The sequence below is a fragment of the Theropithecus gelada genome, chromosome 20 (genome assembly GCF_003255815.1).
Source record: "Theropithecus gelada isolate Dixy chromosome 20, Tgel_1.0, whole genome shotgun sequence".
NCBI classification, from domain to species: domain Eukaryota; kingdom Metazoa; phylum Chordata; class Mammalia; order Primates; family Cercopithecidae; genus Theropithecus; species Theropithecus gelada.
This window is the reverse complement of record NC_037688.1, coordinates 26,969,502-26,997,474: the sequence shown is the minus strand read 5'-3', so window position 1 is coordinate 26,997,474 and position 27,973 is coordinate 26,969,502. Positions and strand designations below refer to the sequence as shown.

Sequence of the window (27,973 nt, the reverse complement as noted above, 5' to 3'; positions counted from 1 at the left end):
CAGCTGCCGCACACTCCCCTTCCCGGCGCTCGCCTCTCTCCGCCCCGGCCCCACGTGCGCGCGCGCTCTCAGGCTCTGCCCCGGAAGTGCTCCTGGCGCATAGTCGGAAGTGCGCAGGCAGTGCTCGCGGCGGCGGCGACGGCGGCGGGAGGTTCGGTTGTCGCCCGTTGGCCGCGCGGCGCCGCGCTCGGCGGCCGCCATTGCAGGTCAGGCCGCGGGCGGGGGGTATGGGAGGCCGCGGGGAGCGAGGGCCGAGCAGGGGATGGGGGCGAGGGCGCGAGGGAGCGGGAAGCTAGGGAGCCGGGGCCGGGCGGGGCGCGCGGCTCGGAGAGAAGAATGGCGAGCCGAGGGGCGGGGAGCTCGGGCGGGGGAGGGGTGGCTGGGAAGGGGGGGGTGGCGGGAGGGCGGCGCGGAGATGGGGGCGAGCCCGGAGGGGCCCCCGGGGTGGGAGGGCCGGGAGTTTGGGGGAAGGGAGCGGTGTGGAGACGGGAGGCGGAGGGAAGGAAGGGAGCGAGCGGGGAGGAGCGTGAGAAGGGCGGAAAGGGTGGCCGAGCGCGGGCGGAGGACGGAGAAGGGGGCGGCGCGGGCCGGAACCTCGAGGTACGTGCGGGAAGGGGTTCTTCCCGGGTTTGAGAGGGAGCCCAGCCCGCTATGCTTGCGGGAGCGGAGTAGAACTGGAACCTAGGAAGTAGCGGGAATAGCAGAAAGGGGAGTTCGGGGTGGGGAGAAGGACCGTGAGGTTTTGTTCCAGGGAACATTTGTAATCGTGGAGTAGGGAGGTTTCTGGGAGAGGTAATTGGAAGGGTGGTTGGAGAGTCATTCCAGGTTCTTTTGTGGGTGGGAAGCCGTAGAGATGAGTGGGATGGGGTCCTGGAGGGGCGGAGTACTTGAGAACCGGGAACAATTTGGAGAACGAGGGTGGTAGAGAAAGGACGTTTAAAGAGTAATCTTTGGGAGGAGGGTGAACGGTTTGGAAGACCACTCCGGTGGGTGGTGTGGAGGAAGGCGGTTTAAAGAATAGTTTCCCTGGGAGGCAGGAAAAGGGGTTAAAACAGCTTGTAATTTAGAGGGGGGTGGAGAAGAGGGGGGAAGCGGATTGAGAAGTCCCAGAAAGTGGGTGGGACTAGAAATAGGAAGTGTTTAGCTCTAGCAGAAAGGGTGGGAGGGGGCCGAGAGGGAGTGGGTGGAGAAGATGGGGGTGGGTGGGAGGAAGAGGATAGAGGGAGACTCCACGCCGGGCTGGAAAGGAAAGGGTTTGGGGGAATACAAGGGGCCGTAGCATTAAGAGGAGGACAGGCTAAGATGGGGCTGCAGAGTAGCAGAAGATGGAGAAAACTGCAGTAACTCAGATCGACTGAAGCCATCTTTTCCACCCATTGCTACAAATACCAGTAATTGATTCCCTCCAACGTGGGAATCCTAAAATGTGATGGGAAGTATCACGTGTACGCATAGCATCCACATAAGTTTTTGAACACACTCTTCACTAATGTAAAGTTTGGAAGCATTCAATTCCACCAACCCTCCATAAGCCCCCTTTTGGAGGGGAGCAAGCTTCTCATTTGGAAACAGGATTTTAGACTTAGTGACATAAGCCTTTCAAGAGACAAGATCCCCTTCAAAAGTATAGACCTGTCCCCTTCAGTCACAAAACCACGATAACACTACAAATAAAAATCATCTGTGTTCAGTTGTATGTAAAACGTTCAGAGTTGTTCACTTGGTGGAAAGGCACATAGTCATTGTATTAGAGAAATTACCTTCCAGAACTTAATCCCTGAAGCAGTTTGGTGAACCACAACTGCCGAGTTTGAATTCTTCTACTGTTATGAAGACTTGATTTTATTCTGATGACCTGCTGCTTTCGTAGAATGCTTTAGTCCATTATAAACATTAATATGCTAATACAGTAGTATTAAGACATTCTATTGGATGAATACTAAGAAAATGCCACCTTCCTCTGGGAAATCAATAGCTTGACCCTGAAGGTTTACCGTGTGTTAGACAATGTGCTAAAAGCTTTACATTCATTACTTGTTCTTGCAACAGCCTTTCGAAATAGGCGTTTGTGCTCAATTTATTGTTAGGAAAACCTGTGAGGTTAAACTACCCACTGTCACATACAGGATAGGTGACAAAATCACAGAATCCAGGTCTGTATGACAAGTGAATGCTTCACTATATCCCTAAACAAAGTATCCACCCTGGGATCAAAAAACAAAAGCTCCATAAATGCCAACTGTTGGCTTAGCAAAAAATATAAAATTGTGAATATTTACACTCAAAGAATTAAGTGATTTCACCCCAGTTTAGAAAAGAATGTTTAAGGGTTGAGAATTTAAAGCCTTGGTTTCCTGTCTTCAAAAGTACAAAATGAAACAATTTCTAAAATATTGTTTAGCTTTATTAAAATTTAGTTATTTGTATTGAGGTTAAATCATTGAGTCAAAGCCTCTTTTTTTGCTATAAGCCATATGTTCGGTTTAATTGGGTACACACTTTCTTCTGCCACATTTTATTTTGAAGGATTATGAGGATCATTGCTCAGGCTGTTCTGTTCTCTGTAAGACAGTAATCTTAACAATTTAATATTTAACAATTCAGAGACCAGAGGATAAGAATTAAATTTTGTGGAAGATTAAAATGAATACTTGACAAAGAATGTCCTCTATTCACTTACTTTCACACTCGGGAGCAGAGGTGTAGGGTAAAGCTTTGTGTTCTAGAGGTGGCATTGAGTAGTTTTTTCTAAAAGTTTCAAAAACTGAAACATCTCAATTGGCTATGATAAAAAGCAAGCTTCTTGTTTGTTTTTAACTGCCTGCCCCACAGATACAATAGTTACTTGGGTGGCTAGTTGCAGCGTCTTTCCATAGGTTACTTATTTGCCATTTTGTAAGAGATGCTGTGAGAACGAGGCTAATGTTTGTAAAGTAAGGGACGTTCTCACACAGAGGTGCTTTACAAGAGGGGACTATGTGAGAACTGCAAGAGGGGCAAGATTGTGGAGGGGTTAGGGTTCATATCCCAGCTCTCCACCTAAGTAGCTGTGTGACCAGTTAACATTTAGCTTCTCTAAGCCTGTTTCCTTATTTATGAAATGGGAGTGAGAAGACCATGCTAAAAATCATAGGGTGTTAGGGTGAAATAAGAGGATCTAGATAAGTGTTTGAACAAAGCTAGGTATATGAGAAATGAAGCTTTTTGTATTATAAAAATAATGTTCTGCCTGGACTTTTATTTCTTTTTTTTTTTTTTTTTTTTTTTGAGACGGAGCCTGTGTTGCCCAGGCTGGAGTGCAGTGGCATGATATCGGCTTACTGCAGCCGCCACCTCCTGGGTTCACGCCATTCTCCTGCCTCATCCTCCCGAGTAGCTGGGACTATAGGCACCTGCCACCACATGTGGCTAATTTTTTGTATTTTTAGTGGAGACGGGGTTTCACTGTGTTAGCCAGGATGGTATCGATCTCCTGACCTCGTGATCCACCCACCTCGGCCTCCCAGAGTGCTGGGATTACAGGCGTGAGCCACCGCACCCAGCCTCTGCCTGGACTTTTCTTAAGAAATCGTGGTGGTGCTTTGATTTACCAGTTTTTTTTGTTTTGTTTTAGTTTGTTTGTTTTTTGAGATGGAATCTTGCTTTGTCGCCCAGGCTGGAGTGCAGTGGCGCGGTCTCGGCTCACTGTAACTGCCGTCTCCCAGGTTCAAGTGATTCTTCTGCCTCAGCCTCCGGAGTAGCTGGGATTACAGGTGCATGCCACCACGCCTGACTAATTTTTGTATTTTTCGTAGAGATGGGGTTTCACCATGTTGATCGGGCTGATTTCGGACTCCCAAAGTGCTGGGATTATAGGCATGAGCCACCGCGCCCGGTAGGTTTTTTATAATAGTAGTTACTAACTTCAAAAGAGAGAAGCCAAATGCTGGTTAAATAAGGTATATCCCAGAGTGGTCTGATGACAGCCAAAGCTTTTTGGTTTGGGATAGGATTCCCATTGTGGGTCTGGATTGATTCTTTGAATGCTGGTGCCTTTTTAAGGGGAAAAAAGTTTCCTTTACTGAGATAGTCATTTGACTAACAGGAATACAGAATTTATGTATTGTTTAGTTCATTTAGCTGTGTGAAGGCCCGTAAAGATCAAGAAGAAAACTTTCCCCCCTCATGAGAATGGGGACAGGATATATAATTTATTGCAGGGAGAGTTGGTTTTCTTTATACCTTTTTATCTCTTCAAGGCTACACATGAGTTGTGGCCTCTGAGACTGATACCACACTGTAATATAATGAATTTAAATCTTTTTGAAAAGTGATATCACAGAAGTCTCTCCCCGGCTCTGCAGTTAACCTTGTCAACCTGGAATTACTGTTCTTAACAAAAGACATGTCAGTCCTAGCCAAATCTGGGATTGAACTCTGCTCCTAAGAGAGAGTTGGCTGGGCGCAGTGGCTAACGCCTGTAATCCCAGCACTTTGGGAGGCCGAGGCGGGTGGATCATGAGGTCGGGAGTTCAAGACCAGTCTGACCTTTATGGTGAAACCCCATCTCTACTAGAAATACAAAAATTAGTAGGGCGTGGTGACAGGTGCCTGTAATCCCAGCTACCCGGGAGGCTGAGGCAAGAGTATCGCTTGAACCTGGGCAGCAGAGGTTGCAGTGAGCCAAGATCGTGCCACTACACTCCTGCTTGGGTGACAGAGTGAGGCTCTATCTCAAGAAAAGAGAGAAAGTTGACCGGGCATGGTGGCTCACACCTGTAATCCCAACACTTTGGGAGGCCAAGGTGGGCAGATCACTTGAGGTCAGGAGTTCAAGACCAGCCTGGCCAACATGGTGAAACCCTGTCTCTACTAAAAATACAAAAATAAGCTGGGTGTGGTGGCGGGCACCCGTAGTCCCAGCTACTTGGGAGGCTGAGGCAGGAGAATCACTTAAACCTGGGAGGCAGAGGTTGCAATGAGCTGAGATCAAGCAACTGCACTCCAACCTGGGCAACAGAGGGAGATTCCGTCTCACAAAAAAAAAGAAAAAAAAAGTTACTGGGAGAGTTCTTCCACTGACTCCCTTTTAGTTTCTTGACATCATGTATAGTGTATTCATCAAACTGTGCCTTCAAATGCTCTTGATAGAGCTGCAATTTCTAAACAAGCCACATCTTAGAACAAACAACGAGAAATTGCTCTAGTTGTTTCAGTGTTGCTGGAATGAATTGAGACTGAAGACTTAGACATATTCTTATACAGATAATTTCCATTTTTGTGCTTGTTATTTCTGATAGGGATTTATTTGTATTATACTTCTTCCCCACCTCTTTTTCCTACTCTGTCTACTCCCAAGGGGATGAGGGCACACTGGGTTGCAGGTTCTCATATGCCTTTTTTTTTTTTTTTTTTTTTTTTTTTAGACGGAGTTTCTCTCTTTGTTGCCCAGGCTGGAGGGCAGTGGCGTGATCTTGGCTCAGTGCAACCTCTGCCTCCCAGGTTCAAGCAATTTTCCTGTCTCAGCCTCCTGAGTAGCTGGGACTACAAGCGCCCACTACCACGCCTGGCTAATTTTTGTATTTTTAGTAGAGATGGGGTTTCACCATGTTGGCCTCAAATTCCTGATCTCCGGTGATCCGCCCGCTTCGGCCTCCCAAAGTGCTGGGATCATAGGCATGAGCCTCCGCGCCCAGCCTCATGCTGTTTAATCAATTCCACACTGAATGAAGTACATGCTCCTTGCCACCTCCATCAGGTGTGTGCTCAGGGAAGTACTCAGGTATCCCTACCTACTGTACCCTACAAACAGTTGCGTAGAGTAGAATCTGAAGGAGCAAGAAAAGAAATCATGGAATTCAGGTGTTAACAGGATATTTTAAAGTGCTAAAGTAGAATTTTAAAATTCATAAAATTTAATGAATTTTAAAATTCCTCTACATTCCTGACTAGTACATTCCTGACCAGTAAATACTACATTCCTGACTAGTAAATACTAGTATTACAAATACTAGTCAATGTACTACATTCCTGACTAGTAAATACACCCATGTGTGTATAAATTACCTAACTGTAGCCAGAGCAGTCCGTGAGTTCTTGTGAACTAAACTCTTAGAAGCTGGGCTCGAACTTCATTTCTACATACATCTGCAGCATCCCAGTAGTTCTAGGATAAGACAAGTTTTTACCAGCCTGACTGAGTATGGCGCTAAGATGCTGAGGCCTATGGGCCACAGAACTATTTGCAGGAGCATTGCTAGATGTCTGGTAATGCCATAGAAGTACACAGGCAGAGCCTCCTACATCAGTGTATAAAGGTGTGCAGTCTTATTGAGGCACGGGGGATTGGTATGCAAGTAACAGCTGTGCCATCCCAGCAACAGTGGTTTTCCACACCGTTGTTGTGAATTCCTCTTCTAACAGGAGACTGTCCAGGAAATGGAGAATGCACTGAAAATATTTCTGCATTTTTCTCAAGCACATGGTCACAGTGCTTGACGATTGATTTTGGTTGTCAGGAAGTAGGCTCTGTCTCCTTCCCCGCCTTGATCTTCCTGGAATATACTGTGTACCTATGTGAACACCTTATCGCTTTTCTAAAACCACCTGTGTTTTACTGTCACTTGTACCCATCCAGGAAAATATACTCCATCATCATCAAAAGCACATTTGCAAGAACCCTTCTCTGTCTGTCGGCATTATTGAGCCTTTTTTGATTTGTGGCTAAAATATACCATTCCTTAAGTTATAGTCAAAATGATGGATCAAAAGGCTGATTTTCTTATCTCACTGTCTTAAAAAAACAGCCCGTCTCAGTAGAGCTTGGAGTCTTTAAACCACCTTAGCATGTGTTATATTTGGTCTTTGCAGTAGTTTAATAGGACATAATCTAGGTGTCATAGTCATAAAGTGACTTGTTCTTGACTATGCAATAAAGAGCTCCACACTTACAGGCAGGAGAGCTGAATTTAGGCCTTCTGATTTTAAACTTTATCCTTCAAGAAACCTTATAAAAGGATTTTAAAAGTGCTTTTAGTTCTGTTGACAGTAGTGGTGGGGCCTCTTTGGGAAATGTTGGGGTTCTGAGCTTGTGTATTACCCCTTTTCCAGTGGTCCCACAACCTGTGCTGGTGCAGAAGGTCTGACTCAATTCAAGGATGCTCTCCTGAATCTGTATTGACCTTCTGACCAGCTCTTGCGTGTACTTGATGCCTGCCTGATGCCTTGATTCCTTTTTGTTCTCATTAATACTTTCTTTTCCTTTGGGAAGGCAGAGTTGTGTAGTGATTATGAGTGTAGATAGTCAGACATGGCACAGATTTCTACTCTATCACATAGCAGCTGTGTGTGTCCAACATATAAGCAAGTGACTTAATCTCTGTATGCCTCAGTAGCCTCATCTCCAAAATAGGAATAAATACCTATATCATAGACTTGTTATGATGGTTGAATGAGAAACCACCAATATATGTGCACAGTAAAAATTCCACAGTAAAAATTCAAAACATGTTAGCTGCTACTTATATTTGAATTTAAAAAGTCTAGTGAGTTGGCCGGGCGCAGTGGCTCACACCTGTAATCCCAGCACTTTTGGAGGGCAAGGCGGGTGGATCACCTGAGGTCGGGAGTTTGAGACCAGCCTGACCAACATGGAGTAACCCTGTCTCTATTAAAAATACAAAATTAGCCAGGCATGGTGGCACATGCCTATAATCCCAGCTGCTCAGGAGGCTGAGGCATGAAAATTGCTTGAACCCAGGAGGTGGAGGTGGTGGTGAGCTGACATCATGCCATTGCGCTCCAGCCTGGGCAACAGGAGTGAAACTTCCTCTCAAAAAAAGTCTAGTGAGTTGACCAATTTCATGTTGCCAGTGTTTGGTGCTCTAGGAGTAGAGTCATGCTATAAGGCTGGAGATCCAAAAGGAAGATTAACATACTAGTAAAGAAATCTCAAGCTTGCACAGTGTCTCACGCCTGTAATCCCACCACTTTGGGAGGCTGAGGTGGGAGGATCCCTGGAGCTTAGGAGTTTGGAACCAACCTGGGCAACATAGTAAGACCCCTGTCTCTTAAAGAAATCTGCTGGGCACGGTGGCTTGCTCCTGCAATCCCAGTACTTTGGGAGGCTGAGACGGCTGGATCACCTCAGGTCAGAAGTTCGAGACCAGCCTGGCCCACATGGCAAAACTCCTGTCTCTACTAAAAATACAGAAATTAGCCCGGCATGGTGGCACGTGCCTGTAATCCCAGGTACTCAGGAGGCTGAGGCAGAAGAATCACTTGAATCTAGAAGGTGGAGGTTGTGGTGAGCCAAGATCATGCCACTGCGCTCTAGCCTGGGCGACAGAGTGAGACTCCATCTGAAAAAGAAAAAAAATCTGCTTAACATTTTAATTGGGTGTTTGCTAAGCTTGAGCACAATTTTAATACCTATTAACTTTCCATACTACAGTTGGTAAACATTGAACTAATAACCTTCCACTAAACTCCATATATACATTGACAGTACTTAGCCAGAAGCTGTAGTTTTGTCCCCTCTCCCATCAACCCCCGATGAATCTATCCTTCGCAGAAAGTGAAGCCAATTGTCTTTAGGCAAAAATGTCCAGTTCTTGTAAAGTACTCCAAATTTGCCACCAGGTGGTGCTGCTGTTGTATATAATGAAAGCATATATATACATTTTTTTTCTTTGAGACAGTTGCTCTCTTGCCCAGGCTGGAGTGCAGTGGTGTGATCTCAGCTGACTGCAACCTCCATCTCCCAGGTTCTAGTGATTCTCATGCCTCAGCCTCCCAAGTAGGTGGGACTGCAGGCATGCACCACCACACCCAGCTAATTTTTTGTGTTTTTGGTAGAGACAGGATTTCACCATGTTGACCAGGCTGGTCTGAAACTCCTGTTCTCAGGTGATCCGCTCACCTCAGCCTCCCAAAGTGCTGGGATTGCAGGCGTGAGCTACTGCTCCCAGCCAAAGTCGGTTATCTAAGTATCAGGATATTTTCATATCTAAGTGAAAGGTGGTCAACGCTTTTGATAAGAATCACATCAGAAGTCAGCTTACCATTCACTAAAGATGTTTGGAGGACTTTTTCAGTTCCCTTGGCTTTATTTATTTATTTTTTGAGACAGTCTCACTCTGTTGCCCAGGGTAGAGTGCAGTGGAGCAATCTTGGCTCACTGTAACCTTTGCCTTCCAGAGTTCAAGCGATTCTCTTACCTCAACCTGCCGAATAGTTGGGATTATGGGCACCTGCCGCCACACCCGGCTAATTTTTGTATTTTTGGTAGAGACGGGGTTTCACCATGTTGGCCAGGCTGGTCTCAAACTCCTGACAGCAAGTGACCCAACTGCCTCAGCCTCCCAAAGTGCTGAGATTACAGGCCTGAGACACTGCACCTGGCCCCCTTGGCTTTATTTTTAAAGAGAGACCCCTTGAACCTTGAAAACCAAGGAGGTAGACTTGAAGCTTCTATCATTACCAAAGAAAAAAGTAAAATCTTAAGAAACTCTATAGGCTTTTTAAAGAAACATGCAGAGTAGGAAATAGACTACCCTAGGCTGGGTACAGTGGCTCATACCTATAATCCGAACACTTTGAGAAGCTGAGGTAGGAGGATCACTTAAGCCCAGGAAGTAAAGGCTTCAGTGAGCTGTGATCTTGCCACTGCACTCCATCCTGAGCAACAGAGTGAGACCCTGTCTCAAAAGAAGAAGAAAAGAGGTCGGGCGCGGTGGCTGAAGCCTATAATCCCAGCACTTTTAAGAGGCCAAAGTGGGCGGATCGTGCAGTCAGGAGATCAAGGCTGGGTGTGGTGGCTTACACCTGTAATCCCAGCACTTTGGGAGGCTGAGGTGGGTGGATCACCTGAGGTCAGGAGTTTGAGACCAGCCTGGCTAAGATGGTGAAACCCCATCTCTACTAAAAATACAAAAATGAGGTGTGGTGGTTCACACCTGTAATCCTAACACTGGGAGACCAAAGTGGGTGGATCACCTGAGGTCAGGAGTTTGAGACCAGCCTGGCCAACATGGTGAAACCCCATCTCTACTAGAAATAATTAGCCAGGCATGGGGGTTGTATACCTTAATCCCAGCTGCTCGGGAGGCTGAAGCACGAGAATCGCTTGAACCCGGGAGGTGGAGGTTGCAGTGACCTGAGTTCACACCACTGCACTCCAGCCTGGGTGACAGAGCGAGACTCCCTCTCAAAAAAAAAAAATTAGCTGGGTGTGGTGGCGGGCGCCTGTAATCCCAGCTACTCGGGAGGCTGAGGCAGGAGGAATGCTTGAATCCGGGAAGCAGAGTTTGCAGTGAGCCGAGATTGCGCCACTGCACTCCAGATCTGGTGACAAAGCGAGACTTGGTCTCAAAAAAAAAAAAAAGAAAAAAGAAAATCCTTGAGAAAGGCACGTTAGCATAGTGAGCAAGAGTATGGTCTTTGCAGTGTTATGTCTTAGGTTCATATCATCATTGCTTTAGTAGCTATGTGATCTTGATTACTTTTGCACATACAGTTGACCATTGGTGATCTTAAGCAACCTTGTATGTACGATATTGGTAAAAGAACACTTCCCACTTGTGGCATTGTTAGAGGAACAAGATAAAATGTGTCTAAAGCACTTAGAAAATTACTTAGCACACAGTAAGTAATGTTAGTTGTTGGCCAGGCATGGTGGCTGACGCCTGTAATCCCAGCACTTTGGGAGGCCGAGGCGGGTGAATCACAAGGTCAGGAGTTCGAGACCAGCCTGGCCAACATGGTGAAACCCCATCTCTACTAAAAATACAAAAATTTAGCTGGCCATAGTGGCAGGTGCCTGTATTCCCAGCTACTCGGGAGGCTGAGGCAGGAGAATCTATTGAACCCGGGAGGTGGAGGTTGCATTAGTTGTCATTATTATCCTAAATCTCTTTTTTTTTTTTTTCTGTACAGCTTGTTTTCACTTGCTTTTTTAAAGACAGAAGGCTCATGGTGCAAATTGTTGTTTCCAGGTGAGTACATTTTGAGATTTTAAAATTTGGCTTGAAATGATGAGGGCTATAGAGGTGTGGTGTGTGTCTGGAAGAATCAGGGTCCTTAGGTGCATCTTGCACAAATCCTTGCCTTCTGATCTCTAGTTCAGTGCCTAGCACTGCCCAATTTCCCAAGAACTTGACCCAACGAAGAGGTCCTTTGGGCCTCGAATGGTGGTGTGAGGACACTATTTATCCTTCACCCCTCAAAAATATTGTAACCGCCAGCCCTTTGCTTGCAGTGCGAGGGCTGGAGGCCTGGCAGAATGGGTGCTGATGGAGCTACAGGGGGAGATCGAGGCTCGCTACAGCACTGGATTAGCTGGAAACCTCCTGGGAGACCTACATTACACCACTGAGGTGAGGGGGCTTTTCTTTCCCTGCCTAATGCCTCAGGAAAGCAAGCTACACCGAGGTGGTGCTCCCAGGACCCAGAGTGAGGACTGCCTCAGGTTTGTTATTCAAGGTCTAGCTAATCTGCGATGCTCTCTGCTTGTTCTCCCCCTACCTCTGCAGTAGCAGGGAAATTTAATTTTGGGGAATCTGGAAAGCTCACATTTCTGAAAGTGGAAATTACCTTATGTGGGGCTAGAAAGTAAAAATGGCACATGGGTGGGTGGTCCAGTGTGGCTGCTCCACAATGGCAGAGCCAAACCAGGGAGTGGAGGTGCCAGCAGAGCCTGCCAGGAGCAGCTTTAGGAGGCGCCTGAGTGTCATGGCCTTGCCCCGAACCTCAGGAATCTCGTTCTTGTTCTGCCGAAGGGAACCCCTGTGCTGATCGTGGGCCATCACATCCTGTATGGGAAAATCATCCACCTGGAGAAACCTTTCGCAGTCCTTGTGAAACACACTCCTGGGGATCAGGACTGTGATGAGCTTGGCCGCGAGATTGGCACCCGGTACCTGGTGACAGCACTCATCAAAGACAAGATCCTTTTCAAAACCCGCCCCAAGCCCATTATCACCAACGTCCCCAAGAAAGTATGAAAGAACCTCGGATTTTCCCTAGAGAGCGGCCAACTCCTTGGACTCGTGCTCCGCTGCCACCTCGAGGACGGCTCGACAGTTCCCTGGGACCACAGGGGGGTCCTGTTCTCAACACAGGCCACCCATTGGGTGTGAACTCGGATCCCTTCCTTATGGCGGCTGGTTCTCTTGGTGGAAATCTGGCCCCATTTCCAAGGAACCCATCTCCTTTTCCAGCTTCGTCAGGCTCGTTGGCTTCAAATCCGGCACCTTTCCCAGCTGGTGCTCGTGACCCAAGTATGGCTTCTTTTCCAAGAGGGATGAATCCCACTGGCACAGGTGCAGTTTCTTTCCCAAGGCCTGGTGGCCTCTTGGGGCCAGGCCCAGGCCCCACCCTAAACCCTAGGACAGGGGCTCTGCCAGGCCCAGGGCCTCTGTCTAACCCCAGGTTAGGGGGTCTCCCAGGACCAGGTCCTATGTCCAACCCAAGGGCAGGTGGTCTCCTAGGAGCAGGTCCTGACCCCAGAAGTGGTGGTCCCATAGGCCCTGGATCTGGACCTAACCTGAGAGCAGGTGTTCTGTTGACCTCTGGGAATGGTCCTCCCAATCCTAGGCCAGTTGGCCTGGGCCCAGGACCAAACCCCAATCTGAGATCAGGCTTTTTAGGGACAAACCCTGCCCCCAGGTCAGGTGTGTTTCCAGGCCCAGGCCTTGGGCCCAACCCAAGACCAAGTGGCCTGGGCCCTAATCTAGATGCCAGAGCAGGTGGCCTCTTGGGCACAGGATCTGGTCTTAACTTAAGAATGGCTGGACCGCAAGGCCTCGATCTTGCCCCCATTCTAAGAGCAGCAGGTCTTTTAGGAGCAAATTCAGCTTCTTTCTCACAGGCTTCTGGAAACATGGGCACAAGCCCATCCTCCATGGCAAGAGTACCTGGGCCCATGGGCCCAAACTCAGGTCCTGGCTCTCGGGGAATTGGCCTTCCAGGGCCAAATCCATCTCCCATGTCAAGGGCTCCTGGCCCCATAGGCCCTAATTCAGCTCATTTCTCAAGGCCAGGTGGCCCCATGGGGGTAAATGCCAATTCCTTTCCCAGGGGAGCAGGTTCATCTGCCTTTTCTCAGTCTTCTGGCACATTGGCATCAAACCCAGCTACCTTCCAAAGGTCTGCTGGCCTCCAGGGCTCAAATCCAACCATTTTCCCAAGAGCCTCTGGACCACTTGGCCCCAACCCAGCTAACTTCCCAAGGGCCGCTGGCCTGCAGGGTCCAAGTCCAACTACCCTCCCAAGGTCTACTGGCCCATTAGGCCCTGGTCAAGTTACTTTCCCCAGGCCAGCTGCTGGGCATTTGGGCCCTTCTCCAGTTGGCCCTGTGGGTATCAACCCGGCTCCTTTTGCAAGGCCAACTGGGACCCTCGGTCTCAACCCAGCTTCCTTTCCAAGGATGAATGGCCCTGCAGGCAAGAGTTTCGTCCCATTTCCTAGAGTGGGGAGCCTCCCTGGCACAAACACAGCTGCTTTCCCCAGACCAGGGGGTCCAATGGCTACAATGTACCCAAATGGAATGTTACCCCCTTAAACACCGTTTTCCCTCCAGGACCACCTTGGTTTCTAGGCACTGTGGTTCTCGGCAGGGGCTGTCTTAGGTAAAAGGGTAGTTGTGGAGCTACAGTCTGAAGAACATAGCTGGGGCTCAAGTTCAAATGAGCCATCTTTTTCCTCTGCGTTTTTCCTGACTGAAGGTGAGATGTTATTTGTGGCATGTGAACTGTGGCAGGTGGGAATAATCCTGGCCTTGAGAGAAAGGATCTCCAGCCTCCCAGAAGCCTGCTGTGCTTTCGTCCCACAGCTTTCTGCCCATTGTTTCTTACTAGTTTCTTGAATTGTTCTTGTGGACTTTTCCTCAGGGATACATTGGCCTGCAGGTCCCAGTTCACATGTAGTCCCCTGCTCACCATTGGAGAATCAGCTCACTGCTCTCTAGAAACGTGGCGTTGGTGAACGGACCATGCTTCCGTAGCTCTGAACTGGGCAGCTTGGACCTGGTCATCCTCTACTGCCATACCTTTCGCTGGGGGCTTGAACACAGAACAGGGAGATGGACAACCACTTCAAAGACCTACTGAATGCAGTTTCAGCTTGACTTACTGGGCCTGCAGCTCCCTTCTCCTGGGACTTAGAGGTGGCCAGATTTAAGGCTCCTCTACTCATCCAACTCCCTCTTCACTGGTACTCCCAATCAAAGAACCTCAACATTTAAACTGATGTGGATGGGAATATGGGAATTGGGGTGGGGGTGGGGGATGAAGGGAAGAAATCACTGTGCTTTGTTCAGCCTGGTGTGCAAGGATGGTTGGTGGTTTTCCTGCATTGTATCTTTTCTTACTGTTTCTTTAATAAATGGGATGAGAGGGCTGCTGGGGTCACTGTGTTTTGTTACCTGTTTCTTAGGGAAGGAAGTTTGCTTTTCATTGTTTCAGCTTGGCTACAGTCTTTCTTACATCATGTTGGTTAAAATGCTTATGCTTCAAGAGGAAGCAAGCTTTGGTTTTTAGCCTTAGCAAGGGCCCATTCATCTGCCAGTTATTTCACCAAAGACCCTCTACACTAAAAGTTAAGCCCCCATGGTGTAGTTACCAGGATGGACCTTGTCCAGGTCTTGAGTCACACCTGACTAAACTTTGTATTTTAAGTCCCTCTTTGGGAACTGGAATAAAGAGCTAGCTTTCATTAAGTACAAAGAAGTAGTAGTTCCGAGATAACCAGCATATGTGAGAATCTTTATTTTGACAAATAAGTGCAGTATAAAAAACTTGACCTGAAAATTAAAAAAAAAAAAAAAAGCAGGTAAAAATAAATATGTTTACAAATTATTGTAGAAACAATACAAAAGAGGATTAGAATTCTCAATGAGGAAAAACCAAAATGCGTCCAATTGTATAAAGGCTCTTCCCTTGCAAGAAACGGGGATAAAGCTGAAGACCCAGTTTGGTTTTGCTGCTGAAAAATGTACAAAATAACTTAGAAAAACCAGTCGAGGTCAAACGTTGTGAGCCCACTACCTGTACCTGCCTATTTTTGATTTGAGGAAAGTTGATGACCACAGTGCAAGGCAGAGCTGATGGTAGGACAGCCAGGAGAGCCTGACATCCCACATTAATCTTCAAGTAAATGCTGAAGAAAAACAAGCCCTTAGCGAAGTCTGAACTCTGCACTTGGCTGACCGGATTTCCTCCATTCTCATACTCAAAATAGTTTACTTCTTGGCCAGCAGAACGATTGCCTGGATCAGCTGCCTTAGCAAATGCCTGCTGCCTTCCAGCCTTCATGGGTTGGGTCTGATGTCAACCAGCAGTCTTACCAGAAACTCGAGGTCTGTGTGATGTGGCAACTGTTAGCTACACCTGGAAACCCTTGAGTTCATAGGAGATGAAGGAAAGCACCAGGGTTTGCCCATCTGTGGCTCAGAGCACATCTTGTGTCTTTGTAGGAAGCACCTGGGTACACTTGAGGCTTGCCCTCTCGTCTGCTGTCCACCTCAGTGCTGGTTCTGCACGGGTTAGCTGGCCTCTGAGAAAGGACATTTGGAGGGCAAGCCAGCAACCCCTAAGTCAAAGGCTTAGTCAGGATCCCAGGTTTAAACTCCAACACCAAGAACAGCCTGGATTGCAAGTCACTAGAAAATGGCTTCCCTCATTCCCCAAAAGCAGCAGAGGGAAAACAGCCAAAAACAGCCTCAGGAGGCATGAGAGAGAAAGCAACCTTAGGATGTAGGAACCAGTTTCATCTCCTAGTTTGGTTTCTGGAAAGAAGCAAGCAAATGCAGTGACTGTCACAACTGGGCTGTAAGAATTGCCTGGAGAAGCCACTGAGGAGAATGGATGTTCTCAAAGATAACCATTTTGGATTTGAGAGTTCACTTTGGGAACACCGAAAAGCTTTCCATTAGAGATGATTGTCAAGAACAGTAGCCTGAAAGTCACACATGCTAACCCGGCTGCCAAGAAATCTGTCCAAGCAGCTCCAAGATTGTAGCCAATTTGATCAGAGGCTCCTCATAGTTCCCATATGTGCTGAGAACACGCTTGCCTCCTGCTGAGGGTTCTATAAGAGCCCAGGCTCCACCCCAGTTGCCACCTTGAAAAACTTACCCATGATGATGAGGGTAGAAGAGGTGACTGCAGTGATACCTCAAAAAATATGCCTTCAGAGAAAGTGAAGTGAGGAGTGTGTCTTAGCCTCAGATCACAGCTGAATTTGAGAGGAATTCAGGAGTATACAGGTTAAAATACCCAAGACTTCACTTCTTTTCTGAACATGCTGGGGCTTAATCTTTTTATCTCGCCAGCAGAGATCACAGACAAGCTAAGAACCCATCTAGACGTCTGAGCAGTTTCCAGGTGGAACACCCAAGGCCTCTGTATAGCTTATGGCCTCCTTTAGCACCACCACAATCTCTTTGTTCCTCCTGGCACTTTCCTTTTTAATGTACACTTTTAAAAGCAGTTCAGTGCTAACTCCCTGCTGGTTTGGCGCATCCCTGGAATGTTGATGTGGAGTGGGATATCTCACATAAAGCACCATTCCTGGACCCTGTTTTCTGATGCCCAAGGATCAGGCTTCTGGGCCTTGTATCTCAGGCGCAATCTTATTGCATTGATGACTACTTAGGGGTGGGGTGGGGGTGACATACACTAACCGGCCCAGCTCTCTCAGTAGAAATTCTCCTGCCACCTCTGGTTGTGTTCACATGGGCTGGGAGAACCTCTTTCCACAGGTGGCCATCACTCAGGTACCTATCACAAGTTGCCACTGAATGGGACTTACTTGCTTTAGCGCACTTCTGAGTGCCCTCTGGAGCCCAGGGGGAGACTACTGCCTATGTGCAGATGCAAGCAGACAGGCAATCTGAAAACACAGAATCCCCTGCAGCCCTGCACCTGGGGGGATCCGTGTTGCCCCCTCTAAACAGAGCTGCCAGGCCATACTACATCACCATTCTTTGCATTTTAGATTTGTCCTTTGGACCATTAAGAGACTCAAACACAGCACTCCCTCCTCCCTCCCACCCCGTCTTTTCTCTTCCATTCCCCTTCCCTCCCTTACCCATTGCACTTTACCCGCTCTGCTTGGGGGCCATGTCACACCTCAGCAAAAGCCAAGCTATACTGCTCCGGCTTCTTCCCACATCGCCGGGCGATGATGGCCAGATACAGCATGAGGAGGGCCACCCAGTAGCAGCCGTACAGGATAGCCCCAGAGACAAGGAAGGCTAGCTCCGTCTCACTGAACAGGTCCTGGCAATAAGCTGTGTAGGCCAGCCCTCCCAGGAGAACTGCCACCCAGATGGACACAGGGATGAGGCCGATGAAGTTCACCACAATGGTTTTTCGGCCAGAGGTGCCCCAGCCAGACTTGTTGATGGTAGCAATGGCAAAGATCTTGGCCGGCAGAAGGCTGGACATATAGAGGAGGGAGTAGAGGGACATGAAGATCATCTCTGCATTGCCCCGAAGGAAGCAGGCATAGGTGGCCTTGATAATGCCCACCAGCTGCACCGTCAGCAGGAAGAGGAGAATGTTCCAGATGCGGCCCCGGTAGAAAAGCTGTATGACCGTGGCGATGAGGAAGAAGGGGAAGAAACCTGTGACCACTGACTCGTAGGTCATCCAGAGGTGGTGCTTATGGAACCACAGAGAGTTGTAGAGCCACTCCCGGAAGTAAGACTTGCTCCAGCGGGTTTGCTGGTTGAGCCACCGGAGGTACTTAGTGGGGGTCTCTGTGAGGCACTTGGAGCGCGCAGTATACTTAGTTCGGTAGCCAAGGCTCAGGACTCGGTTGGTGAGGTGCCGGTCATCCCCGAAGCTGCACTTGCTGCCTAGGAACTTCTGATGGTACCAGTCCTCCAGGAACTGCTGGAGGAGGCTGTTGCGGTACATGCCCAAGGGCCCGCTAATACACTGCACGCAGCCAAAGTAGGACTGGCAGGCCCGCTCCACGTTGAAGGCCATCCAGTACCGCACGCTGCTCAGGAAGGAAATCCATGAGTCGTACTTGTTGAGGATCTGCAAGGGAATAGAGATGCTGGGCCTCCTCACCTAAGGATGCACGCCCGGAGGACAGACATCAGAGACCACGAGGCCTCCTTACCATGGCTTCTGTGCCCACTGCGCAGATTCCTGGCCATCGGTTCCTTTGGAGCTGGTAAACCTGAGGCTTAGAGGAGCTAACCACTTGCAATCACTGTCCCAAGCACCAGCTCTACCTCCCTACTGTGTCATCTCATCTGCAGAGATTTTCTCCACTAAGCGGCTCTAGCAGTCAAAGCCACCTTCAGTCTCAGGAGGCAGCCTGTGGTGGTGGCAGAGAAGGGGGCTTGGGAAGAATGCAAGACACCACCACAGCCACCTGTTGTGAGCTTTCTGTGGCTGGAAAGTAACTAGGGGACCTGGGAGGCTGCTTCAGTATCTCTGGCAGATTGGGCTCCTTATTCTTACCATATTGACCAGAGCTCTTCAGCCCATCCCCTAAGAGCAAGGGCTTCTCAAGGATCTGACTTGGGAGCTACTTGCTGCACCACCAGCCAAAAAGGAAGTACCTTCTAGGATGTACGGCCTCAAAATACTGTGCCCCTTCTGCAGTATAGACTCTTCTCCATACCTGTAAAGTGACTGCCCCTCATGTGGAAGAAGAGCAAGAAAGAGGTTGGGCAGCGAGGGAGGTGAGCCCTTTGGTGTCAGTGAAAATGCCAGGAAAGAACCTCCCCACAAATACTAGAAAGTACCCATTTCCCAGGAGGCACACCCAGCTGGATTAGGAAAGAGTCCAGACCCTCCCCCAGATAGCCCTGGTCTCATCTTACTTGGACATCTCCCCCGACTCCCCCTACTTGGGGATCCTCCTCCAGGACTCGAAGCATCTCGATGGTGCAGGCTGGATCCAGCACAGTGTCAGAGTCGCACACCTGCAGAGGGAGTGCGCCGTCAGCCCATTCTGACCTCAGGCCTGCACACCCACCCCCTACCCCACTGCCAGGCTGCTCAGTGCCTGAGAGACACAACCCCTTCTCACGTGACTCACTTCCAGCCTCTAGCTAAGAGATCTGCGCTACCAGAAGGTGCCAGAGGTAAAATGAAAGTAAAAGTGTTCAGCTACCAGACTTGACAGCCACTAGGCTGAGAGGGAGAAACCCTGAAGACGGTAGGTGCCAGGCCTGGAAAGGAGACATGCTTAGCACTGGATGCAAAAGATTGCTCAGGGGTCATTTGGCAGAAGGGAAACATGTCACTGAAATCAGATGACAGGCACAGTAGGGTAGCCCAGGACTAACAGGCTACATATGGCCTTAAGTGACCCCACAGAGTTAACCCCAGGGGTCCCCGCGTCAGCCTCTGACCCCTTGGACAACCTGCAGCCCAGTGGTGGTTACCAGACTACCTACTTACAGGCACCTCCATGAGACCAGTAGCAAGGCTGCTGGCCTCTGCACCCTCAACAGACTCCCTTGGCCGAGCCTCTCAGACCAGGGCATGGTATGGCTGAGGGCTCCCCCTGGAAGCTGCTCTGAATAGGCATGGAAGCTGCAGCAGCTGCCTCCAGGCAGACCCCAGGGCCAACTCTGCCCAGCTCTTAGGAGGCTTATGGCCTGATTCTAACAGGTGGTCCCATATGAGTTGAACCCAGGCCACTAGTTGCCCTAGTGGCTGACTCCTTTTCTGTTTTCTAAAAAATTACTGAAGTGGTACAAAGAATCCAGTAAGCATTGGCCAGAAGAACTGGTTTACAGACCTGATTCGCTCTGTGGTCACTGTTAGGAGAGCAACGAAGAAATCCACAGATAAACCAAAACCCTGTTCTGCAGAAGCCTAAAATCCTTGTAATAAAATTACTGAGTAAGATTCCTGCAGGAAAGGAGGCTGCTTTTGACACCACAACCACACCCGGCTTTCTCTATGTTGGAGGACAGGGTGGCGAGATAAGCAGTAGAAGGCTAAGGGGGAATCAGAACAGCCTTGGCACCAGGCTGAGTCCCTCATATGTGCTTCTTCCCACCTCCCCACCAGGCACATCCTTACATCCTGGTCCGTGCCTGGGAAGGGCCCAGGAAGCCTCAGGCCAGACTCACAGAGCCTCCTCCACTTACAGGCCAAGACTCCCAGGGCTGCTGCTGTTCTCACTGCTCCTCCCTGCCCCTGCGCTAGCCCATTCTTTATATGCTGCTTTGCTTCCTTCAGTCCTGGGAGGTCTTTCTAACTGAGCAAGGTTAGGGGAAGAAGAGCTCTCGTGCCGCCTGGGCTTCCCCACTGGCTGGGGCAGAGTTCTGCCTCAGAGAGAGAGATACCTCCCCAGCAGGCGGTTAGAAAACAGGCTGAGATCCAGCAAGCACTCACTAGCTCTGGCCCAAGGCAACCTTATGCAGTGATCCTAGGGCCGTAAAGAGACAGCCGTAAAGATACAGCTCAGGTGCGTGAGCCTGTTTGCTAATCTACCGGAACCCAGATGGCCAGGAAAGGGAGATGGGGTGGATTGGGTGCAGGTTAGATCCTATGCTTGAAGGGAATAGATGACAAAGTCACTGTGGCTTGAGCCTGTGCCAGGTCTCAAGGGCTCTCCCCTAAGCATTTGGGTCCCCAGGAAAGTTTCATAAGGTCCCACGACCCCAAGTGAACTGCAGTCACACACCCTGCTAGGCTCTCCTCACTCACTCCATGACTGAGGAGGTCCTGGGCCTAGGAAGCCAGAAAAAGATAAACTTATCAACCCTCACGCAGAGACAACTGTCAAAAAAGCCAGACACGCAATCTGAGTGAGCTAATTTTAGGTGGGTACACCAGAGAAAACTTAAATAGTATTAGAGGACTCAAAATGCTGTCACTCAACTGAGTTGGTACACAGGTGGGCTGGCAGGACAGCCACTGTGCCTTCAAGCACTGAGGAAGTGATGGGCAGCACCCTACTCTGGCAGGCGTGGAGAAAGAGAACAGAGTCAGGAAGAGAGACAGCGTGGATGCCATCAAGAATCCTGGCTTAGGCCGGGCACGGTGGCTCATGCCTGTAATCCCAGAACTTTGGGAGGCTGAGGCGGACTGGTCAGCTGAGGTCAGGAGTTCAAGACCAGCCTGACCAACATGGAGAAACTCTGTTTCTACTAAAAGTACAAAAAGTAGCTGGGTGTCGTGGTGCACGCCTATAATCCCAGCTACTCTACTCGGGAGGCTGAGGCAGGAGAATCACTTAAACTTGGGAGGCGGAGGTTGCAGTGAGCCAAGATCATGCCACCGCACTCCAGCCTGGGCGACAGAGTGAAACTGTGTCTCAAAAAAAAAAAAAAAAAAAAAATCCGGGCCTAGAAATCCAGGGTCCCAGGGTTTCTACTTTGTACTGAAGTATGTGGACTTTAATCTTTTCAACCCTTGAGTGTTTTTAAATTTGAAGACGGAAACCATATCAACCTAGTACAATTTCCAGGCTTATGTCAATGATTGCTTTGACCAAAGCTGGGTAGGGTTTAATCAGGGTCCCGGCCCTGCTGATGCTCCTACAGAATGAAGCTGGTCATTCACACCTGTGTCTCTCACCTCCCAGGCATGACTTTGACACTAGGAAGAATGGGACTTTTTGGCCATAACTAGAATATTTTGAGTGTTTTTGAGGATGGTTTCTTTTGCTCTTCACCACGCTTTCTTATGAAGAGGTTCAGCTCCACATTGCCACTGCTGAAGCAGTGCTACATCACGGGTAAGAGCAGACATGAGACAGACGGCCTGGGCACAAATCCCGGCTCTGCACCCTACTAGCTGTGGGACATTAGGCAAGTTACTTAGCTTCTCTGTGCTTTACTTTCACCTTCTGTGGGTGGAGAATAATAGTACTTATTCCCTGGGAGTGTTATGAGTATTAAAAGAGCTAACATGGAGTTGGGCACAGTGGCATATGTACCTGTAGTCACGGCTACTAGGGAGGATGAGGTGGGAGGACTGCCCAAAGCCAGGATTTCGAGGCTATAGTGCATATTGATCATGCCTTCAGCTATTGCACTCCAGCCTGGGCAACATAGTGAGACCCTTTGTCTTTAAAAAATAATAAGGCCAGGCGCGGTGGCTCACGCCGGTAATCCCAGCATTTGGGAGGCCGAAGCAGGCAGATCAAAAGGTCAGGAGTTCAAGACCAGCCTGGCCAATATGGCGAAACCCCGTCTCTACTAAAAATACAAAAAACGTAGCTGGGCTTGGTGGCGAATGCCTGTAATCCCAGCTACTCAGGAAGCTGAGGCAGGGGAATTGCTTGAACCTGAAGGCGGAGCTTGCAGTGAGCGGAGATCACACCACTGCACTCCAGCCTGGGCGACAGAGTGAAACTCCATCTCACATAAAATAAAAAACGTCATGAAGTACCTACAGTTGTGCCTGATAGCAAGTGACTGCTCTATACCCATTTGCTATTATTATTGGGACAGCAGTTAAGAGATGTGCCCAAAATCACAGAGCTATGTAACAGAAAACAAAGATTCCACCCAGGTCTTTTGGACCCTGGGACCGCTGTTCAGAACCATTATGCCTTGTTGCCTCCTTTTTTTTTTTTTTTTTTTTGAGACGGAGTCTTGCTCTGTCGCCCAGGCTGGAGTGCAGTGGCCGGATCTCAGCTCACTGCAAGCTCCGCCTCCCAGGTTCAGGCCATTCTCCTGCTTGAGCCTCCCAAGTAGCTGGGACTACAGGTGCCCACCACCACGCCTGGCTAATTTTTTGTATTTTTAGTAGAGACGGGGTTTCACCTTGTTAGCCAGGATGCTCTCAATCTCCTGACATCATGATCCGCCTGCCTCGGCCTCCCAAAGTGTTAGGATTACAGCCATGCCACCGCGCCCAGCCGCCTTGTTGCCTTCTTAAGTGCACGGGGTGTGTGCACAACCCAAGGGACCTAGACCAGACCTCAGATTCCTGGCGGAGAGTTTGCCAGGCTGTCCAGACACGTCCCCATGTACACACGCTTCTAGGGAGGCGTCCTTACCTGAATGTAGTCCACCGAATCGCCGAGGGCCTTGAAGGCCGTGTACATGACCTCGCGCTTGCCTCCCCACTTCTGCATGATGCACGAGAAGGTGCTGGCCCGCACCACATCCCGCACACGGTCCATGCCCTCCCGCAGGCTGGCCTCCGTCTCACCCTCGCCCGCCTCATGGAAGTTGCTGCGCCACACAAAGAAACCGGCCTGCTCAGTGCCGCCCAGCACCTCATGGAAGATGTCCAGCATGTAGGCGTCCTCCTGGCGGTTGCCATCCACCACCATGACCACCTTGAGGTCAGGGAAGGAGATGCGCTGGGCCGAGCGCAGGCACTTGCGCAGGTAATCAGGGTCCTCCTGGTATGCGGCAATGCACAGTGCCACCGAGCCCCGCCGCCGGGAGGGCAGCTTCAGGGCCTGGCCGGCCCGCCCCATGCGCCGGTGCTCCAGGAAGGCAAACAGGCTCTGAATGAGCAGGTGCAGGCCCAGGATGGCGCCATACAGGCCGAAGGACAGGTAGTGCTTTTCTGTGTGGATGAACTGGTAGCCTGTCACATAGGCGGCCAGGATGCCACCCAGCACTGCCAGGGCAAACAGGCTGGTGCCCACCACACGCAGGGCTGTCGTCAGCTGCACCGGCATCTGCCGAGAGAAGGCAGGAGATGGAGGGTCAGGCAGGAGGCAGCATTTCCAGTCCGTGGGAGCAGGGGCGTTCTCTGTTACTAGTGGACATGACCCACTAATCAAAACCGTCACCGTTACCGCCTACTGAGCATAAGACTTGGTAGACTCAAGCCAGACTACTGGGGTTCAGATCCCAGCTCTGCCACTTGCTCTCTGTGCCCCCTTAGTCATGTCCTCTGTAAAATGTGGGTTGCAGGACTAACCTCAAGGCATCTTTGAGGGTTAAATATACAAAGCCCTTAGTGTAGCACTGGAATAGACAAGCCAAGGCCCAGAGGGTCACGTGACACCTGCTGGTGGGTGGCATACTGGGCTCTACCTGGCCCAAAGCGCTGAAGAGGTAAGCTTCAAGAGGGTGAGCCTGAGGCAGCTCTGGGCACCTGAAGGCCAGGGAGGTAGCCAGTGGCCTAAAAGCTTCCCCTTGCCCTGCACCCACTCCTGGAGGGGATATTCACCAGTATAGCACAGCCACAAAAGATCCAAGAAAAAAGTGCAGGAGGAAAAGAAACAGCAAACAAAGGGGCATTGGGGAAAAAGCAGCGGCTTCCCTTTCTCAAGACAGTTATTAGAGAAACTTTCCCTGTCCTCCACTTTCTCACCTTTTACTTGAGAGGCAGGAAAGAAAGGGAAAGCAGGGGGAGAGGCAGATCAGGAAATGCGAGCTGAGGAGTAGACAGCCTCCTAGAGCCCAGGGCTGAAGAGCGCAAGGGGAACTGCAGCCACCACTGCAGCAGCCTCCACAGTGGCTGCCTGGGCATCCCATCCGCTTGGTCCTAGTGCCCGTGTAGCATGCATCTCTGTGCATGTCCCCCTGCCCAGCCACTCCTGGAAACAGTGCCCGGTTTCCATTTGCAACTAAGTCAGGGCTCCTAACATCTGCCCTGTTGGAAACAGCTGTATTTTATAAGAAGAGCCCAGGACTTGGCACCAGAGAATTGGGTTTAAGACAGCATGTCTGCCTCCTGGTTGCCTGACCTTGCCCCAGTTCTCTGAGACTTGGTCTCCCCATAGCACAATGGGAGTTCTAATGGATTCCTGCCTCATGTCTCAGGTAAGTCATTTCCCCAAAAATGGAAACACTTCCGGCCCGAAGAGCTACCCTAGTGGCGAGGTTGACTGGTTTCCTCCAGAGCAGGTGAGGAGGGGGATGTGAGGGAGGGGAAAGAAGAGGTGACAAGGATGGCTGCTGGCCCTCCCATTCTGACCCACACTATCTCCTCTCTGCCACCTGCCTGATCTAGAGAACCCCACGTTCACTGAGGTCTACAGACAATGATGCCTCACTTCCAAGCTTGCTCCAACTCTAGGTCTCAGGAAATGGGGCCCCCAAAACAAACACACTTTCCTGTCGGGACGCCTCTCACATGGAAGGGGCGAAGAACACGCAGTCACTGCCTAAATCGACCTGAGACTCAGGCACCAGCAGCCTTCCAGCAGCCTTGGCCAGGAAAGAGCTGCTGGCAGCCTTGCCTCTCCGGGAAGCCGCGGCCTCCGGGCGCTCTGCCCCACCGGCCCGGGGAGCCCGCCGCGTGCTTCCTTCACAGGACTCCCATCCCTCCCTGTTCCCACCCTACTGCTCGCGCCTGCGGCCCAGGAGTCCCCAGGCCTGCATCCGCAGCCCAGGAGCGCCCCCATTCCCCTCCGGAGCTTACATGCTGAAGGGACGCAGCCGGTCCCCCCTTCCTGCCTGCGCTCTGGGTAGGGGAAGGGGGCGCCAAGGCCAGCCCGGCAACCTGGGCGCTGGCGCCCCACCTCGGTGCAGTGCCGGAGGCGGCGCCCACCAGGTCAAAGCGGCCGCGAACGCACTCGCCACGCTTCTCATCCCCGCTCGAGCCTCGCCTCTTGGCAAAGGCGGCGCCGGCCACACCCACGTGCCGGTTTCCCACGACCCACCCGGGAAGGAACGGAAAACCCAAGGATTCCCTGTCGGACCAGGCCTTGCTCTTCTTCCCGGAACCCCAGCTACCTTGGCAAAGTGTGCCTGTAGACAAAGGCGCATCCCCGGTGTCGCCGGCCCTCTCCTTCCCTGGGCGGGACCCCTCCCCCGCAGGAATTAGAGGCATTACCCAGATTACTACCCCCAACCCCAAATAGAGATCCCTAAAATGTCCCTCAACCGGATACCCCACGTGCAATCAGGCGCTGGTGCAGGCTGTGGTCGAGTTTCTCCTGCCCAGACCTGGGGCGGGGAGCTGTGTCACCCCAAGCCGGCAGAGGCTGGGGGGGTGATCCTGCAGCCTGGACAGCCTCCTCCTCATGCCCTTCGCTCATCCATGGGAGCCCAGCCCAGGCAAACTAACGCGCACTCGGCTTTCAAGGGCACAAGGTTGGGGGCGCTCTCAAGTCCGGTTCCCAGGACCACGGAAGGAGAACCCCCAGTCAAGGACGCACGCTTCTCCATCCAGCCTCCGAAACTTTGAGGGGCTGCTGGTGTGCAGCGTCTCTCCCGCTGACAGGTGCGCCCCGCGGCAGGGCCACACGCGGCGGCATGGAAACTTGTGCGCCCAGCGGGGCTCCTCCTCTTGTGCCCGGCCGCCCTCCGGACCCCTCCAAGCCGGCCAGGGGAGAGGAGCCCAGTCCCCCGGACACGTGCTGCCGCGGCCCAGTCGACCCGCAGGAACCTGGGCGCCTGGTACCTTGGTGCCCAGACAGGTGTGAACCCCCGGGCGGTCGTAGAAGGTGCGGGGGAGGGGTACCCCAACCAGCCTGGAGCCCCGCACCGGCGTCCGCCTCCTAATTCATTCACAAAACAGGAGCCGCCGGGGAGGAAGGCGGCGAGGCTGGAGGAGGAGAGGATGCAGGAAGAAAGGGAGGAGGGGTCAGTGGGGAGGGGGCTGCAGGAACGGCCGCCGGGAAGCCCGGGGCTGCCGCGCCCCCAACCCGCCTCTCAGCGCCGGACTCGGCGCCCGCAGGGCTGGGAGCTGGCTGGGTGCGGGGGGGCTCCGCGAAAGGCACCCCTGCCGCCCGGCGCGCCCCGGCCTCGGCGCAGCCCCGCGCGGCCCGCCCCTCCTGGGTACCGGCCGGCCCGCGCTCACCGTGCCGCCGGCTGCCGCGCTCCGGAGCTCAGCAGGCCCGCGGCGGCTCCATGCCCCTCCTCCCGCTCCACTCCGCGCCGCCGCGCGCTCCGACTGCCGCCGGCCCAGCCGAGCCGCCCTTAAGTACCCGGCGCGTGCCCGCCAGGAGAGGCGCCTCCCCCGGCCCTGGGGCCGGGAAAGTTGACCAGAGTGGGAGGGCCCCCGAGGGCGCACCCCCGACCCCGCGCGGTCCCAGGGAGCGCCACGGGCCGGCGCTTGGATGGGACGCCTAGTCCCGGGTGGACGCGGCTCCGGCTCGCAAGACTCGCAGCCCCTGCGCCCTCTCCGAAGCTGGGTCCCCCGAGTGGGGCCGAAGGCCGCGCGGCTCCGCAGTCGCCCTGGGACCAGCTGCCAAGGCGAGACGGTCATTGGGCTCAACCTAGAACCTGAAGCGTCGTTAACTTTCCAGATACCACGCAGGGACTTCCAAAATTGTTACTCTCCCTCCCCGCCCCCACGCCCCGCTCTCTAACCCGCAAAACCTACTCACCCTGCAAGGAAGGCGAGCGGAGAGCACTCTTCCCCGACTTCTGCTCCCGAAGGGGCAGTTCGCTGTCTAGGGGGCTCCCTAAAACCAAGGCAGCAGAACCTTCCTGCTGGCAGGAAAGAAGCGCAGAAGAGAATTGTCAAATGTAAAAAGGCTGGTCAAAGAAGGTGTTAACAATTGTGACAGCTTAGCTTTGAATTCCGCAGTGGGGCGCTGATGACTTTAAGGCGGTTTGCAAAAGCTGCAAATGGTTTTGCAGGAACCTTGGAGGTTCCGGTGTCTTCAAGCCAAAACAATTCCTCCTCTTCTTTTTCACACCTTTATTTCCGACATCCATGACCTCCTAAATTCCCACCTGACCTTATTGCCAGTAGTTTTCAGGTCCCTAAAAGATGGTGCTAGACTCGGGTAAAGTGAGATGAAGTGAGTTGGGGTGCGCTGGGGTGGGGTGAGACCGACGAGGCGAGGGGAGTTGTTAGCAGAGACCAGTTTAGAGCCAGCTGAAGGCGCTGAGTTTTTACATCTCAGGAAAACTTTAAGAGAAATGATAATTAATAACTAGTTTTTAAAAAATGAGTGGCCAGGCGCAGTGGCTCAAGCCTGTAATCTCAGCACTTTTGGAGGCTGAGGCAGGTGGATCACCTGAGTTCGGGAGTTCAAGACCAGCCTGGCCAACATGGTGAAACCCCGTCTCTACTAAAAATACAAAAAATTAGCCGGGCGTGGTGGTGTGCGCCTGTAGTCCCAGCTTCTCGGGAGGCTGAGG

The 27,973-nt window shown here is 51.3% G+C and overlaps 3 protein-coding genes across 16 annotated transcripts in view; 1 reads left to right on the top strand and 2 right to left on the bottom strand.

Annotated features, from left to right (window-relative positions):
* The window catches only part of UTP4 (UTP4, small subunit processome component), a 43,092-nt gene extending 42,962 nt beyond the window's left edge, over window positions 1-130 (bottom strand). The window contains exon 1 of one of the 2 annotated variants that reach the window (XM_025369511.1): window positions 1-130. The gene's annotated coding sequence lies outside the window, so the exon portion shown is untranslated. The other variant, XM_025369512.1, reaches the window with a different exon arrangement.
* CHTF8 (chromosome transmission fidelity factor 8) lies at window positions 106-14,376 on the top strand. 10 transcript variants are annotated; one of them, XM_025369526.1, is made up of 5 exons: window positions 517-600; window positions 3,655-3,752; window positions 10,915-10,973; window positions 11,237-11,354; window positions 11,757-14,376. In XM_025369526.1, the coding sequence occupies exons 3-5, from the start codon at window positions 10,951-10,953 to the stop codon at window positions 11,979-11,981; spliced, it is 366 nt and encodes a 121-aa protein (XP_025225311.1). In that variant the 5' UTR covers window positions 517-600; window positions 3,655-3,752; window positions 10,915-10,950; the 3' UTR covers window positions 11,982-14,376. The 10 variants fall into 10 exon arrangements, with proteins under 10 accessions (XP_025225309.1, XP_025225305.1, XP_025225307.1 ...); XM_025369524.1 differs by lacking the exons at window positions 517-600; window positions 3,655-3,752 and adding an exon at window positions 106-206; XM_025369517.1 differs by lacking the exons at window positions 517-600; window positions 3,655-3,752 and adding an exon at window positions 120-206.
* HAS3 (hyaluronan synthase 3) lies at window positions 13,675-27,434 on the bottom strand. 4 transcript variants are annotated; one of them, XM_025369516.1, is made up of 4 exons: window positions 26,682-26,766; window positions 22,969-23,604; window positions 18,824-18,925; window positions 13,675-14,039 (listed from the first exon to the last, which is right to left on the bottom strand). In XM_025369516.1, the coding sequence occupies exons 2-4, from the start codon at window positions 23,602-23,604 to the stop codon at window positions 13,932-13,934; spliced, it is 846 nt and encodes a 281-aa protein (XP_025225301.1). In that variant the 5' UTR covers window positions 26,682-26,766; the 3' UTR covers window positions 13,675-13,931. The 4 variants fall into 4 exon arrangements, with proteins under 4 accessions (XP_025225301.1, XP_025225298.1, XP_025225300.1 ...); XM_025369513.1 differs by lacking the exons at window positions 13,675-14,039; window positions 26,682-26,766 and adding exons at window positions 14,716-18,026; window positions 27,211-27,434; XM_025369515.1 differs by lacking the exons at window positions 13,675-14,039; window positions 26,682-26,766 and adding exons at window positions 14,716-18,026; window positions 26,283-26,383.
* Between the last annotated feature and the right edge of the window lie 539 nt (window positions 27,435-27,973).